The sequence below is a fragment of the Rana temporaria genome, chromosome 4, assembly GCF_905171775.1.
Source record: "Rana temporaria chromosome 4, aRanTem1.1, whole genome shotgun sequence".
NCBI classification, from domain to species: Eukaryota; Metazoa; Chordata; class Amphibia; order Anura; family Ranidae; genus Rana; species Rana temporaria.
Window position 1 is genome coordinate 2304476 of NC_053492.1, and position 16907 is coordinate 2321382.

The window sequence follows — 16907 nt, forward strand, 5'->3', positions numbered from 1 at the left end:
CCCATAGGACTCCTTTAGCCATTATTCATTGGTTGTTTATATTAACTCATTTTGTTGGAAGGATTTCCTGAAAGGTCATTTCCTGTGATGTCACTTCACATGAAGGAAGCGATTGGCTGTTGGAGTCATCACTTCCTGTTTGTGATTTCTTTTGAGGTCTCTGAATAAAAAGCCAAGCACACTGCTCGCTGGGGCAGTCGTACGATGGAACTGAGAACGTAAGCTGTGGTGATGTCTGTTTACTTGGGGATATACGGCAAATAGAATGATGGGGAAGATGCATTTTATCATTAGACTAAATGTGTGCTTATTATGCACTCAGCCAAATTTCCCTGACAACATCTACCTGGATGTGATTTCTTCCAATGCCATACACTTCCATTCCTCCACTAATAGAAGTGGTATAAACCGTTTAGTATAGACCAGCGGTCTCCAAACTGTGGCCCGGGGGCTGCATGTAGCCATTTGCTTGCCTTTATCTGGCCTTTGGGGCACTATTCCATCCACTGACACTAACAATGGTGTACTTTTTATCCCACGGACATCAAAGATGGGGCACCATTCCTTCTATTGATATCAACAAAGGGGCATTATTCATTTTGTTGATGCGAACAATGGGGCACAGTTCCTCCCACCGAAACCAATGAAGGGACACAGTTCCTCCTACTGACACCAACAATGGGGCATTGTTTACTTCCACTGGACATTTTCTACTCCCCTCTAAAGTCTAAACTGGCCCTTTGTTTGGAAAGTTTGGAGACCCCTGATATAGACTGATGAGGTGAGAAGGTGATTGGTGAGAAAGGTGACACATCTCCAAAATGGAGAGTGTTTTCCGGCCCTGTAAGTGGGGAAATGTTATGACCCTGAAGGGGTTAATGAAGGTCTCCACACTATATATGTGTATCATCATCTGCTGGAGATAAAAGACGTCACAGTGACTATGGTGGAAGAGGACGGACATGACGGGGGTTACTGGGTGTAAATAGAAAATAAGATTTTATTACCTCCTCTGCTGCCACCTCCAGCAACGTCTCCTCTCTACTTCCTCCCGACTCACCTCTCACCCGGAACTTCCTGTCTGTACCTGACATCACTTCCTGTCTTCCATAGAGACTTCCTGGGTAAAAGTGAGATCACCATCTTGTGGAGATCTGAGGAATTGCAGCCCAGAGAAACGTTTCGTAGTGTGAAAACACGGCCTTGTGCTGTGTGTGTGTGTATGTACTGTATATCCTTATAGATGGGTCATCTCCACTCCCACCAAGGGGGATAGAATTATATTACTGACTAGTCCAGTCTTTATCAGCCAGGGTTCCTCTAATGGATTCTAGGGGTTCCCTGTGAATTGATACATTTCTGTCTTTCAGTAACAACAATTTCATGTCCTTCTTTCACTGATCACTGATATGAGGGGATCCTTCTCCCATCGGTCACCAATAAGGGACCAATAAACAGATCACTTGTTTGGTTTGGTTTTGTTTGGGTTTGGAGTGAATTTGCCCTGTTTGGGGTGAGATAACGGCTGCACTGATTGGGTATTCAGACAAGATGAACCTTCAGTTGCAGTATGACTACCAATGCTAAATGTGGCAGCTTCCCACCTCAGTGAGTGCAGATTTTAGTATTTCCTTGTAATAAAAGGCATTACATGATGTGGGATTCCCCTTTCTCTCCTCCCTGAGTGTGTATGAAGAGGCGGAGCCCTGAGTGTGTATGAAGAGGCGGAGCTCTGAGTGTGTATGAAGAGGCGGAACTCTGAGTGTGTATGAAGAGGAGGAGCTCTGAGTGTGTATGAAGAGGCGGAGCTCCTGAGTGTGTATGAAGAGGCGGAGCTCCTGAGTGTGTATGAAGAGGCGGAGCTCCTGAGTGTGTATGAAGAGGCGGAGCCCTGATGGTGTATGAAGAGGCGGAGCCCTGAGTGTGTATGAAGAGGTGGAGCCCTGAGTGTGTATGAAGAGGCGGAGCTCCTGAGTGTGTATGAAGAGGCGGAGCTCCTAAATGTGTATGAAGAGGCGGAGCCCCTGAGTGTGTATGAAGAGGCGGAGCCCCTGAGTGTGTATGAAGAGACGGAGCTCCTGAGTGTGTATGAAGAGGCGGAGCCCTGAGTGTGTATGAAGAGGCGGAGCTCCTGCTGGAACAGTGGTTGGGAGGAGGAAGCCGAGTCTAGGAGGGAGACTGACAGAAACCGCAGCAGACTTGCAGGAGTGAGCGAGGAGGATCCATCGGAGGTGAGGAGAGTGTGAAGGATGTTGGTGACTCTGGTAGATGAAAATCTGGGAGTCATATTGCTCTGGTGAGTGGGGAAACACTACTAAGGGGGCGCCCTCACCATCACGTGTGTAAGAGGTGGAAGAAGGCGTGGCTACACTACAGCTGGCACAGTTTGGAGCACCGAGAACTTTCACACCTTATCAACTTTTCATTGATCGGTGGACTTGTTTTTGAAGCAAAATAAGTTAATTGAAGTAGATGCAAAGTGGAAGTGGTGGACTTGCAGAGAACACGATATTGAGAACAAAATATTGTATGATTACATGAATATACACAGATTTTTACTCTATTTAACAAATATTATAATAAAAAAGAAGTAGGTGTAAAGAGGAAGCAGTGGATCTGCAGGGAACATCATCCTGAGTACAAAGCTCTTTATGTTGTAGATGAATTTGCACATGGATCAGTTTACTTAATTTATTGATAAACACCATAAGATGAATGAAGTAGATGTAAAGTGGAAGCAGTGGATCTGCAGAGAATATTATTGGGGCCCCTAGCACTTTATATATGAATGTCTCCACATATTTTAGTGTATTTGTGATAATTGATGGGCGGCACACACAATAGGACAGCGCTGTGACACATAATGCTCTTCTAGGTGATAAAGGGAAGACTTACCTTTGTTACAGCAGCAGTCCGGTAGAAGTTATTTCTGTAGGTACAGTTGAACCTCAGATTACGAGCATAATCCGTTCCAGGAGAATGCTTGTAATCCAAAGTACTTGCATATCAAAGCGAGTTTTCCCATTGAAGTCAATGGAAAAGAAAATAATTTGGTCCACATTGACTTCAATGGGATGCAATACCGAATGCGGCCAGAGGTGGGGGGATGCCAGAGAGCCTCAGAACGGCCGAAAAGGCCCAAGGACACTTTGGCACGGCTCTTGCACCCCCGTACTTCAGGCCAAATGAGGTACTGCAGGACAATGTTTGGCCCTGCCTGGCTCATGCGCCCCCATACTTCAGGCCAAATGAGGTACTGCAGGCCTATGTTCGGCTCTGCACGGCTCCTGCCCCCCTGTACCTCAGGCCAAATGAGGTACTGCAGCCCTATTTAGCTTTAACTTTGCTCGTCTTGCGAGTCAACACTTGCAAACCGAGTCAGAATTTAAAAAAATAATTGCTCGTAAATCAAAACGCTCTCAAACTAAGTTACTCTTAAACCGAGGTTCCACTGTATTTGAGTTCTTAGTAGTTGAGTAGATGTTCTACATGACTAAATCTGCAATCAATTTGACTGCAAAATCAAAGGTGCCAAAATGTCTCCCCACCTTGGTGGGAGTGGAGATGACCCATCTATAAGGATTTACAGTACATACACACACAGCACAAGGACGTGTTCACACTACGAGATGTTTCTTTGGGCTGCAGTTCCTCTGAGTTCCACAAGGTGGTGATCTCACTTCTACCCAGACAGCAAGTCTCTATGGAATACAGACAGGAAGTGATGTCAGGTACAGACAGGAAGTTCTGGGTGAGAGGTGAGTCGGGAAGAAGTAGTGAGGAGACGTTGCTGGAAAAGGCGGCAGAGGAGGTAATAAGATCTTATTTTCTATTTACACCCAGTAACCCCGTCATGTCCGTCCTCTTCCTCCATAGTCACTGTGATGAAGGTCAGAAATATTGGTATATTTTAATTATGTTCTATGATCTAATCCGGATGCAATGTATAACACAGTCAGTTTATCTGTATAATGTGGTGTGTGAGTTCCGGGGTCCCCACATGGAGAGGACTAGGGTGACCACGTGTCCCGGTTTGCCCTGGATCGTCCTGTAATTAAAATTTTTGTCCCAGGAGCCTTCAATCAGGCACAATAGAGCATCCCGGAATCAAACATGGACTGCCTGCCAGCCTGCCACACTCACTGTGCAGTGCCGCTGTAATTAAATCATTCTAAATCACTGGTTTCTAAGGCCGCCCCACTTGGCATGTAGCAACCAGTGACGTCACCGTGCCCGCTCTCTCTGAGGCTCCGACTCCACCCCCACCTCCTCTCCTCTTTCAGGCACGGTTCTTGCAGCAGAGAGAGCAGCTCAGCATCAGACAGTGAGTCACTCACCTACTGCGGCGCAGACCGAGCCCTCCGACCTCCTCCACCGCTCCAGCCCACTGCCCAGCACAGGCCAGCAGCACAGTGAGTGACCTCGGCTGCTCAGCCTGGACCCGGTCCGTCCCGACCTCCCGCTGCCTGCCCTGCACTCAGTGCACTGCAGTGAATTTCAGGCCCGGGCCGCCCGCGACATCTCCGATGGTCTGACCTCCTCCAGGGCCCAGGCAGGCTCCTCCTCCTCCCACCTGAGCGGCCCGACTCACTGCCTCCTCCTGAGTCCTCTTGTCTGAGTCTGACTCGGAACCAAAAGAGAAGACCGGCCGGCGCTGGCTGAAGACTGCCCTGCCCCACCACCACCAGACGAGGAGTCAGATTTCATCTCCATATCATATTAAAAGGTGAGCAAATAGGGGCAATTGACACTAGCTGGCAGCATCTGATGGGGCACAGTAGCGACAATTCATGGGCACACTGGCAGCATTTGATGGGGCACTGTAGTGACAATTCATGGGCACACTGGCAGCATCTGATGGGCACAGTAGCAGACATTCATGGGCACACTGGCAGCATCTGATGGGCACAGTAGGATCACTCTTCATTGCTGTGTCTATTGTTTGTTCTGTTGGCTAATTCTCCTGCTGCCTGTACCTCGAGTCCCCCAATAAACTTCCACACTTCGGGTTCCTGGTGATTCGCCTCTGTGTGCTCTCTCTCTGCACTCTTAGTTTATCAAACCCCGTCATGTCCGTCCTCTTCCTCCATAGTCACTGAGACAGCTTTTATCTCCAGCAGATGATGATACACACATATATAGAGTGGAAACCTAGATTAACCCCTTCAGCGCTCCTCCGCTCTCAGAATACACAGATCAGTGATGAATCTATTGGCTGCAGCTGCTGATTGAGTGACTTTTATCCGGCAGTGACCACACATGAATGGAAATGTGACCGATCCCTGCTGAACCAGCTGAATTTCCATGTATCTATGGTCACCTTATGTAACTTCCTCCCCTCCCCCTCATCTCCTTCATTATTTTTAGTGGTATTTTAAAGGCTTCATTTTTTTTTTATATACAAAACATGTTATTGTGGAGTCCCCTGCTGACACTCCTGGCCCCTCCCTCCTGCCAATTGCCCCCAGAGCAAGCTGCTTGCTCTGGGGGCACCCAATCAGGCTCACTCCCAAGCTGCTGTTCTGCATGTCTATTCACACACAATGCTGCAGCTCGGCCCCACCCCTCCTCTTTTCTCATTGGCTGACTTGCTGTTATTGACAGCAGCAAAAACCAATGGCTCCTGCAGCTATCTCCGCAAATGAGGAGGGAGAGCCGAGGATTTTGTGCACATCGCTGAAAACATTGCTGTCTCTGGTGAGTATAAGGGGAGGGCTGCTGTACACAGAAGGTTATTTACCTTCATCTATAGAATGCATAAAGGTAAGAAACCTTGAGCCTTTAGAACCACTTTAGGTCATGCTGAGATAATCTCCCATTGCCTGAGCAATATTCTCATTTGTCTCTGAGCTCCTTCTTGCTATTCCTCATCCTGCCTGTTGTTTCCTTGGATTGATTTTCTGTGTAGTGACCCCGGCTTCATCTCTTGGATGCGCTCGTCTGTTGCTTGTCCTGACCTTTATCCTGATTCCTGGATCTCCTCCTCCTCTTACACCCAACATATAGAATGGAATTTGTGATCCAGGAGGTCAAATTTTACAAGACTCTCGATTTGCAAGGATCATAGTGAACACTAAACATTCCAGATCAAATATTTTCTCACTGGGGATCATAGTGTTTAGGTACATACTGACCTTCATATTACCTCCTGATATGAATCCTGTATAATAATATCATCATCCTATTGTACAACCAATCCATATAATTCTCTGTTATCAATGGTATCTGTCTATAGGGAAAAAATCATAGATGATGGCACCAATGAGGATGGAGGAGGACCGGAGTCACATGACTGAGAAGATACTAAACTTCACCCTGGAGATCATCTACCTGCTGACCGGAGAGGTGAGGAGGATTCTGGGAGGTCACATGACATCACTCTTATCTCTATTAATAAAACACAGACCTGACCAGAGAGGTGAGGAGGATTCTGGGAGTCTAACATGATATTCCTATTGGTTCCTCAATACAGAGATTTCCTCTTGTGAAGTCAGGTGATCACATGACCATCACAGTGCCTCCATGTGACTCCCTAAAACCTGAGAGACACAACATGGAGAAGATTCTAGAAGTCACCAAGAAGATGATGGAGCTGCTGACAGGAGAGGTGAGGAGGATTCTGGGAATTCTGGGACATTATCCAGTAACAGACAAGGGGTGTGTCTGGGTGGTGACTGTATCATTGTGTGTGTCAGGTTCCTATAAGGTGTCAGGATGTCACTGTCTATTTCTCCAATCACTGATCGTATCATTAGGATCTGTACATTATCTGCATTGTTACCATTGATGCCATTTTTATTCTATATTCAGAGTGGAAACCTGAGAGATCCTAAAGTGGTAGTTAAAGAAGAGATAAAAGAGGAGGAGGATCTGTACCAGAACACCATGGTGGAGACATCCAGCTACAGAAACCCACCAGAGAGATGTCCCCGTCCTCTGTATTCCCGGGATTCCACACAGGAAGGTCACACCATCCCTCCTTATTTAAAGGTTGGTGGGTTGGATCATCTAGAATATGGACTTGTGGAAACAATGTTTGGATTTTTTTATGTGATGTCACAATAATAAATCCTATTGTTTACAGATGATATTCTCTCTCATTCTCTTGGTTTAGAGTGGAGATCCAATCGATATAGAATTTGAGGTGAAATCAGAAGAAGAAGAGACTTATGTGAGGGATGATCAGCAGTCTATGGAGGAGGATGAGATAAAAGAGAAGGGTGATGAGGATGGGGTGATGGAGAAGTCAGAGTCTCTAAAAGAACACAAAGATCTGTACCAGGACACCATGGTGGAGTCATCCAGCTACAGAGACCCACCAGAGGGATGTCCCCGTCCTCTGTATTCCCGGGATTCCACACAGGAAGGTCACACCATCCCTCACCATCATCAGGTAGATGAGTGACAATTATTGGTAGTTCTGATTTATACACAGCATGTTTGTTACAATGAATGTTTTTATACATCTTTCAGAGTGGAAACCTCGGGGGTTATAATATTGTTATTAAAGAAGAGTATAAAGAGGAGGATGAGGAGTATGGAGTGATGGAGGAGTTTTCAGAAGGACACAAGTATATGAAAGAACCATCTAATACCAGGAACCCACCAGAGAGATGTCCCCGTCCTCTGTATTCCCGGGATTCCACACAGGAAGGTCACACCATCCCCCAACATCATCAGGTAGATGAGGAACAATCACTGATGGTATCATTAGGATCTGTACATTATCTGCATTGTTTTGTTTTTTTGAAAAGCCTATGGCGTGTGAACACACCCAAAAACTCCACCCGGTGCAGAAAAAATGTGCACACACATAAAGAGTGTTCACAAAAACGTGCAGACGGGTGCAACGTCAAGTGGTCCTCCTGTGAAGAGGGACCCAAACCCTGATCCCCCGGGGCGTTAGGCTCCAGACGGGGACTGAGGTAGTGTGGTCCGAGCAACCGAAGCCGACACGGACCCAACTTCCTCAGAGGGACTGCCGAAACAGAACCCTCCCAGTACTAGGTGGGGCTCCTCCGAAGGGAGACCCCATGAGAGCAGGCAAACTAAGCCAGAAGGCCATGTCCACCTACTCCCAAGACGTTCAGGGCTGGCCCGAGGACCCGCACCCTACTAATCACACAGTGACACAAAACGTGCACAACAAAAAATGACAAACACAGGCTTAAATAAAATAAAGTGGGGGAAGGGATAGTGGAGAGGACAGTGAAATAAGTGGCCATTGTGGTGAAACAATGACCAGGCCCTCCGGCCAGGAATAAAAAATTCCTCCGGTCCTAGCCAAAAGGCCCGGCCCAGGAGGCAGGTGCTAAAAAAAGCGTGTAGCTGGTGCAGTGACCGTGGTATCCTAAATCAATGTGTCCCTCACACACAGTGATCTTCAGATACCCCTGGACTGCCACTCCAGGGGCACATGCACCATAGGCTTTTCCTTCCATATCCGACCCCCCGACCGGCCAGTGCAGCCCTCCACCCCTGCCACCCAACCCGGCGGATTTGCATGGCTCTACCCCGTTCCACCATACAGGGCATTACCAGCTCCTCCAACCAGATCGCTGACAGAGATGGCACTTAAACCAGCCAGCCAGAAGGCCAGATTAGAACTCAGCAAAAAGACCAAGACTAAGCGCAGTACCCATCCTCACCAGGAGCACCCTTTCAGATGGCTCAGACTCAACCATGGGCCGGCCCCCAGTAACTGTCGGGCAGCACAGCGTAGTCCCTGCTGAAACCATCCTTCCAGGTGCAATGACGTCATTGGATTGCATCCACCCTCCGCATATAGGAGGTGCTTCAGCGCTCCGCTGACAACTGATAAGAACAGATACCACACCTAGTCCTAGCCAAAAGGCCGAGAAGCGGCAGGGAAGACAACCACGATCAGCACGGCCAGAGTGTGCAATAGCCGTGCCTCGCCCTGGGAGAACCACCTTCATGATCATGGTGTCTCCCCTGCCAGGTAAGTATGCATTGTTACATTTTTATTCTATATTCAGAGTGGAAACCTGAGAGATTCTAAAGTTGAAGTTAAAGAAGAGATAAAAGAGGAGGATAAGGACGGGGTAATGGAGAGTCAATTATCGCCACTGTGCCATCAATTGTCGCCACTGTGCCCATCAGATTGCCCCCCGCCCAGCACTTCCCTTTCTCGGTTCAGCCATCCTCATCCATGCTTCCTCGATGTCTTCTCCCGCCCTCGATGTCGCTTCAGCCAATCAGGTGACCGTTAACCAGATCCGCTGAACCTAATTGGCTGAGAAGCGGAACAGGGAACGCAAAGCCTTGGTTAACCATTTGGAAGCCGATTAGCGCCCACAGGCTGTAATCGATAACCCTATTAGAGCCGCTGGCTCTGATAGGCACTTCCAAAACACACCCACCACTGTTATTCAGATTGCCGGTACTCAACAGAGGGCCGAACACCTGAATAGTGGGCGGCAGCTGCGACAATACATAGATTCATGCAATGCATGAATCTATGTATTGTTGATTGATGGGTGCAGGGAAGAGAGAGGAGGCGGGCGGTGCATTTTTGTGTATTATTTAACCACTTCCCGCCCGGTCAATAGACAATTGACGTCCGGGAAGTGGTTGTGAAATCCTGACTGGACGTCTATTGACATCCTGCAAGATTTCATGGGGGTGCGCAGCGCGGCGATCGGTGATGCGAGGTGTCAGTCTGACACCCTGCATCTCTGATCTTGGTAAAGAGCCTCCGACGGAGGCCCTTTACCACATGATCAGCCGTGTCCAATCACGGTTGATCACGATGTAAACAGGAAGAGCCGTTGATGGCTCTTCCTCACTCGCGTCTGACAGACGCGAGTAGAGGAGAGCCGATCGGCGGCTCTCCTGACAGGGGGTTCGCGCTGATTGTTTATCAGCGCAGCCCCCCCTCGGATGCCCACAATGGACCACCAGGGAAGCTCACACTGGACTACCAGGGAAGGGGGCAGTAAAAAAAATGAGAAAGATGCCAATCAGTGCCCACATTGACTGGCAACATTTGCACTGGGATAAACAAGTGATGCCCAGCAATGCCCTCAGTGTCCATCAGTGCCGTCCATCAGTGCCCACCTATCAGTGCCCATCCATGCCCAGTACCCATCAGTGTCACCTATGAGTGCCCATCACTGACGCATACCAGCGCCACCTATCGGTGCCGCCTCACCGGTGCCCATCAGTGCCCGAAATCGAAGAAGAAAACATACCTATTCACAAAAAAATAACAGAAAAAAAACCTACATTTTTTTCAAAATTTTCTGTCTTTTTTTAGTTGCGCAAAAATAAATATCGCAGATCTGATCAAATACCACCAAAAGAAAGCTCTATTTGTGGGAACAAAATTATAAAAAAAAAAATTTGGGTACAATGTAGCAATTGTCATTTAAAATGCGATAGCGCTGAAAATTGGCTTGGGCAGGAAGGTGCATAAGTGCCTGATATGTTAGTGGTTAAGTAATTTAAAAACATATTTTTATTAAAATTATACTAGAATATTCAATTTTTTTCCATATATCCACATAAATTATAAAAATATATTTATAGTATGGATTTGTAAAAAAAACAATTTTAGTTATTTGAAATGTATAAATTATATATATATATATATATATATATATATATATATATATATATATATATATATATAAAAGCAGTAAATATTTTGTACATATAAGATAATACGTGTATATAATTGCTTTAATATTAGTTATTAAAAAATAAATACATTTTACAGGAATCGCCTAAAATTGATGAAATCGAGCAATCGATATTACAAGATGGAATTTCAGTTACCGCAAGCTCAGAGGTTGGTTTTATATATAATTTATACAATTCAAATAACTAAAATTTTTATATAGATTATACATGTTTAATAAAAAAAATAATTTTTATATCCTTCACACTAAAAATATTATATATTTTTTTTTCCGAAGGACACCATTGAAAGTGTGCATATTGAACTTTCAGAGGAAGAAGAAAGTTATGCATCATCTATACAAAGTGAAATCGATGAGGTAAAAATTTAAATATAATTTATTTTATATAAAACAATTTGTTTATAATTATTGAGATTTTTTTATGAAGCAATAATGTATGATATGTGAAACAGCCACACGATAACCATTTTCAAAATTATATACTAATTATGATATAGGCCCGGATTTACAAAGCACTTGTGCCGACGTATCTCGAGATACGCTACGTAAGTGTAAATATGCGCAGTCGTATCTATGCGCCGGACTCAGTAAGTCAGCAGCATCCATGCAAATGGCTGCACCAGGGAACACAAGCCAACGTATTTTACGTACGTGAATATGACTAGGCGTAGGTTACGTTCACGCCGTAGGCAGTGATCCGGCGTATCTTAGGGAGTATTTCCGATGTGATTCTGAGCATGCGCACTGGGTTGCGTCCACGGGACGGCGCATGCGCCGTTCATTATACGTATCTGTCTGAGACTCAGCCCATCATTTGCATGGGGTCACGCCTCATTTGCATGGCTGACGCCCACTTCCACTTACGAAGACTTACGCCTAAGAAACCCAGCGCAGATTTGGCAGCACTGGCTTTGTGAATCCAGTGCTTGCCTCTCTGCGTCGGCGTAGCGTAAAGGAGATACGCTACGGCGGCATAGATATGCGCCGATGTATGTGAATCCGGGACATAGTGTTTAGGTGATGATGGATTCTCTATGCACTATTAGTCTTGACTTGCCAAGACACCAACGCTAAAGTCATACTAAAAATGACAATTACAAAAAAAAGTAATTCTAATCTCCACTTTGCAGCGCATATTGCATAGAGTGGCCCCGATCCACGTCTTCTGGGGTCCCATTGCCATCTGACTCCGCTCCTCCAAGCTTTTGATAACCCCTCCGGTAAGCACTCTCCCAAGGGTGTTACCATGCGGGCGTGCTCCCTAGTCCTTCATTTGGTGTCTATAGACGTCCACTATAAGACTCGGCCCCCGACCCCGGCCTTCTAGTCATTGTAGTTGATTGACAGCAGCGCAAGCCAATGGCTGCGCTGAGATCCATCTATGTTATGAAGAGCTGAGAAGACCGGGCCAAGATCAAGCGCATTATCAACGCTGGACTTTCGATTTCTCAGCTATGTAAACCGGGTGGGCGTGAGGGCCGGTAATCATGACATCTTTTTTTACCTATAAAGTGGTTCTAAAACTTTGTTAGCCAGATTCTGAGCCAGCGGCGTATTTTTCTTCCGGCGTAGAGCAGCTCATATGCGCTACGCCGACGTAACTCTGAGAGGAAGAGCTGTATTCACAAAGCACTTCCTCCCAAAGTTACGGCGCCGTAGCGTAAATGGGCCGGCGTAAGCCCGCCAATTCAACGTAGGCAGGTAGTGGGCGTGTTGTATTCAAATGAATCGTGACCCCATGTAAATGAAGCGCCGATCGAACGGCGCATGCTCAGAATAACGTCACAAATACCCCCTAAGATACGTCGGCTCAATGCTTTCAACGTGAACGTAACCTACGCACAGCCCCATTCACGCACGATTTACGCAAACAACGTAAAATCCGACGGCTGTTCCGACGTCCATACCTTTGCATGGGCTGCGCCTCCTTTTTGGTGGAATAACTATACGCCGGACGTACGCCTTACGTAAATGGCGTAGCTTACTGCGACGGGCGTACCTACGTTCGTGAATCGGTTTATCTTGCTCATTTACATATTCGACGCGTAAATCAACGTAAGCGCCGCCAGCGTAAATATGCACCCATGATACGACGGCGTAGGAGACTTACGTCGGTCGTTTCTTGGCAACATTCAGGCGTAGCTCATTTTAAGAATGAGCGCATAGATACGACGGCGCACATTCGGCCTTACGACGGCGTATCTACTGATACGTCGGTGTGAGTCTCTCTGAATCTGGCTATGTGTGTTTTCATCTTAAAGGAGTTGTAAAGGAAAAACTTTTTTTGCCTAAAATTAATGGGCCAGATTCACAAAAGAGATACGACGGTGTATCTCCTGATACGCCGTCGTATCTCTGTGATCCGCCCGTCCTAACTATGCGGCTGATTCATAGAATCAGTTTACGCATAGATAGCCCTAAGATCCGACAGGTGTAATTGACTTACACCATCGGATCTTGGGATGCAATTCTAGGCCGGCCGCTAGGTGGCGAGGCCATTGCGGTCGGCGTAGAATATGCAAATGACTAGTTACGGCGATTCACGAACGTCCACGATGCCCGTCGATCTAAATTTACCTCGTTTCCGTAGCGATACGCGTCGTCAAGTTAGGGCTGCCTCCTAGGTGTTCTAAGCAATGTTAAGTATGGCCGTCGTTCCCGCGTCGAAATGTAAAAAATCACGTCGTTTGCGTAAGTCGTCCGTGAATGGCGCTGGACGCCATTTACGTTCACGTCTAAACAAATGACGTCCGTGCGACGTCATTTAGCGCAATGCACGTCGGGTAATTTTCCCGAGGGAGCATGCGCAGTATGTTCGCCGCGGGAACGCGCCTAATTTAAATGGTGCCCGCCCCATTTGAATTAGGCGGGCTTGCGCCGAGCGGATTTACGTTACACCGCCGCAAGTTTACAGGTAAGAGCTTTGTGAATCAGGCACTTACGCTGTAAACCTGCGGCTGTGTAACGTAAATGGGATACGTTACGCCGCCGCTGCGCAACGTAATTCTTTCTGAATCTGGCCCAATGTCTGCAAGGTAGACAGACAGAATAGTGTAATGATTCTGTTAAAAAAACGAGTAAATACCTATTAAATTCCTTCATCTATATCACCTCCGGCGTTCTAGTTCCTGTTCTCTCATTCACTTCCTTGTTGGCAGCGCTCGTTCATGTAAGCGACGTCGCCGTACTGTAAGAACTACATTTCCCAGTATGCATTGTGGCATCACGCATGCGCAGTTTACATTTTCTTTCCAAAACGGGCAAGAGAGCTCTCGGGCACAATTTGAATAAACCGCCCACTAATGACGCCCAACGATGAATATGCGAGGCTTCTAAACACACCCACACAGCCATTCTCACTTCGCAACAACAGCAAAAAAACTATAAATGGTAAGATTTACAAAAATTGTATTATTATCAACTGGAGCATTTTAAATTGAAAATAATGATAAATAACTTAACCACTTAAGCCCCGGACCATATTGCTGCCTAAAGACCCAAGGGGTTTTTACAATTCGGCACTGCGTCGCTTTAACAGACAATTGCGTGGTCGTGCGACGTGGCTCCCAAACAAAATTGGCGTCCTTTTTTCCCCACAAATAGAGCTTTCTTTTGGTGGTATTTGATCACCTCTGCGGTTTTTATTTTTTGCGCTATAAACAGAAATAGAGCGACAATTTAGAAAAAAATGCAATATTTTTTACTTTTTGCTATAATAAATATCCCCCAAAAACATATATACATTTTTTTTTCCTCAGTTTAGGCCGATACGTATTCTTCTACCTATTTTTGGTAAAAAAAATCGCAATAATCGTTTATCGGTTGGTTTGCGCAAAATTTATAGCGTTTACAAAATAGGGGATAGTTTTTTTTTTTTCTTTTTACTACTACTAATGGCGGCGATCAGCGATTTTTTTTTTCGTGACTGCGACATTATGGCGGACACTTCGGACAATTTTGACACATTTTTGGGACCATTGTCATTTTCACAGCAAAAAATGCATTTAAATTGCATTGTTTATTGTGAAAATGACAGTTGCAGTTTGGGAGTTAAACACAGGGGGCGCTATAACATTTAGGGATCACTGTGTGTGTGTTTACTAGTGTAGGGGGGTGTGGCTGTAGGAATGACGTCATCGATCGTGTCTTCCCTATAAAGGGAATGACGCGATCGATGCGCCGCCATAGTGAAGCACGGGGAAGCCATGTTTACACACTGCTCTCCCCGTTCTTCAGCTCCGGGGAGCGATCGCGACGGAGCGGCTATAAACAAATAGCCGCGCCGTCGTCCCGGATCGCTCCCCGAGCGGACCCGACCTCCGCATGTACCGGGGGGGGTCCCGATCGGACCCCCCACCCACGTCAAGCAGAGGACGTACAGGTACGTACATGTGCCTGTCCGTGCCATTCTGCTGACGTATATGTACATGAGGAGGTCGGGAAGTGGTTAATAAAACATAATAAATAGAATAATTAATAAATAAATTATTGATATATGTACTAAAGTTTATTTTAATGTTGTTTAATAAGGGAATAGTTGATTTTATATATATATATATATATATATATATATATATATATATATATATATATATATCTCATACAGTAAACCGATCTTAACAAAAGAGGTAAGATAAATTAAATAAAAAAAAAAATAGGAAATACATTAATACATTTAAAATCATAAATCATTTTTATTTAAAAAGATCGTTAATCATAATTAAAATAAAACATTGAATAATTAAAAAAAAATAGTTTAGAGGACTAGTTTAATCTATTAGATTAATTTAAATTATCAAACTTTTTACTTTTTTTTTATTCATGTAATACATTTTTTAACATTTATGCTTTTGTACTATCTATATAAATTCTAAGTATTGATCTAGTGTTGAAAAATCTTTCTGTTAATATTTTTTATAAAATTATAATATTGAAATATTTGTGTATTGTTTCACGTAATTTTAAAATATAATTATGTAAACATTTCGTATAAAATTCTGTTTATTTTATCTAAATTTTGTTTAGTATATTTAGCTATTTTAAAAAATTATTAGACTATTGATTTTAAAAAAAACAACAACTTCATATTAATTTAAAACGCATAAACTACATACGTATTATATATAATTATTTTGGTAGTATAAAAAATGATGTGTATATCATTGCTTTAATACTAATTGATAATAATTAAATTCATTCCACAGGAATCCCAGAATTTTGATGATCAAGAACTATTATATTTAGAAGATGGAAGATCAATTTCTTCTTGCTCTGAGGTTTGTTTTATATACAATTTTTATAAATTTGTAATAAAAACTCACGTACATTATACATCTTTAATCTCTAAGAAAAAATGTATTTTTATTAGGCACACTAAAAAGACTAATAATTTTTTATTTTTTAAAGGACACCATTCCGAGCTTCCATATCGAGGAATCCGATGAGGAATCTGATGTGTCTTCTGTTAAGAGTGAAATTGATGAGGTAAGCATTCCAAAATGTATTTTTTTCAATGAAACTGTTTAACCGCTTAACGACCGCCGCATGTACATATACGTCGGCAAAATGGCACGGGCAGGCAGAACGAAGTGCCCGCACGTCGCTGCCTTTTCGCGGGTCCGATCGGGACCCCCCCGGTACATGTGGCGGTCACTAAGCCTCAGGGAGCGATCCAGGACGAGGGCGTGGCTATATATTTTTAGCCGCCCCCTCGCGATCGCTCCCCGGAGCTGAAGAACGGGGAGAGCCGTATGTAAACACGGCTTCCCCGTGCTTCACTGTGGCGGCGCATCGATCGTGTCATCCCCTTTATAGGGAGACACAATCGATGACGTCACACCTACAGCCACACCCCCCTACAGTTGTAAACACACACTAGGTGATCCCTAAATGTTACAGCGCCCCCTGTGGTTAACTCCCAAACTGCAACTGTCATTTTCACAATAAACAATGCAATTTAAATGCATTTTTTGCTGTGAAAATGACAATTGTCCCAAAAATGTGTCAAAATTGTCCGAAGTGTCCGCCATAATGTCGCAGTCACGAAAAAAATCGCTGATCGCCGCCATTAGTAGTAAAAAAAAAAAAAAAAAATATCCCCTATTTTGTAAACGCTATAAATTTTGCGCAAACCAACTGATAAACGCTTATTGCGATTTTTTTTTTTTTTTTTTTTACCAAAAATAGGTAGAAGAATACGTATCGGCCTAAACTGAAGAATTTTTTTTTTTTTATATATGTTTT

General features: G+C 44.7%; 1 protein-coding gene and 1 pseudogene across 1 annotated transcript in view; both read right to left on the reverse strand.

The window, feature by feature from the left end:
* Nucleotides 1-382, reverse strand: part of LOC120935219 (zinc finger protein 850-like) — a 94964-nt gene extending 94582 nt beyond the window's left edge. The window contains exon 1 of the mRNA XM_040347386.1: nucleotides 347-382. Within this exon, the coding sequence (XP_040203320.1) occupies nucleotides 347-382 (36 nt within the window). The remainder of the gene's footprint in view (nucleotides 1-346) is intronic.
* Nucleotides 383-8790: 8408 nt separating this feature from the next.
* On the reverse strand, nucleotides 8791-8970 carry LOC120938475 (annotated as a pseudogene).
* Nucleotides 8971-16907: the final 7937 nt, after the last annotated feature.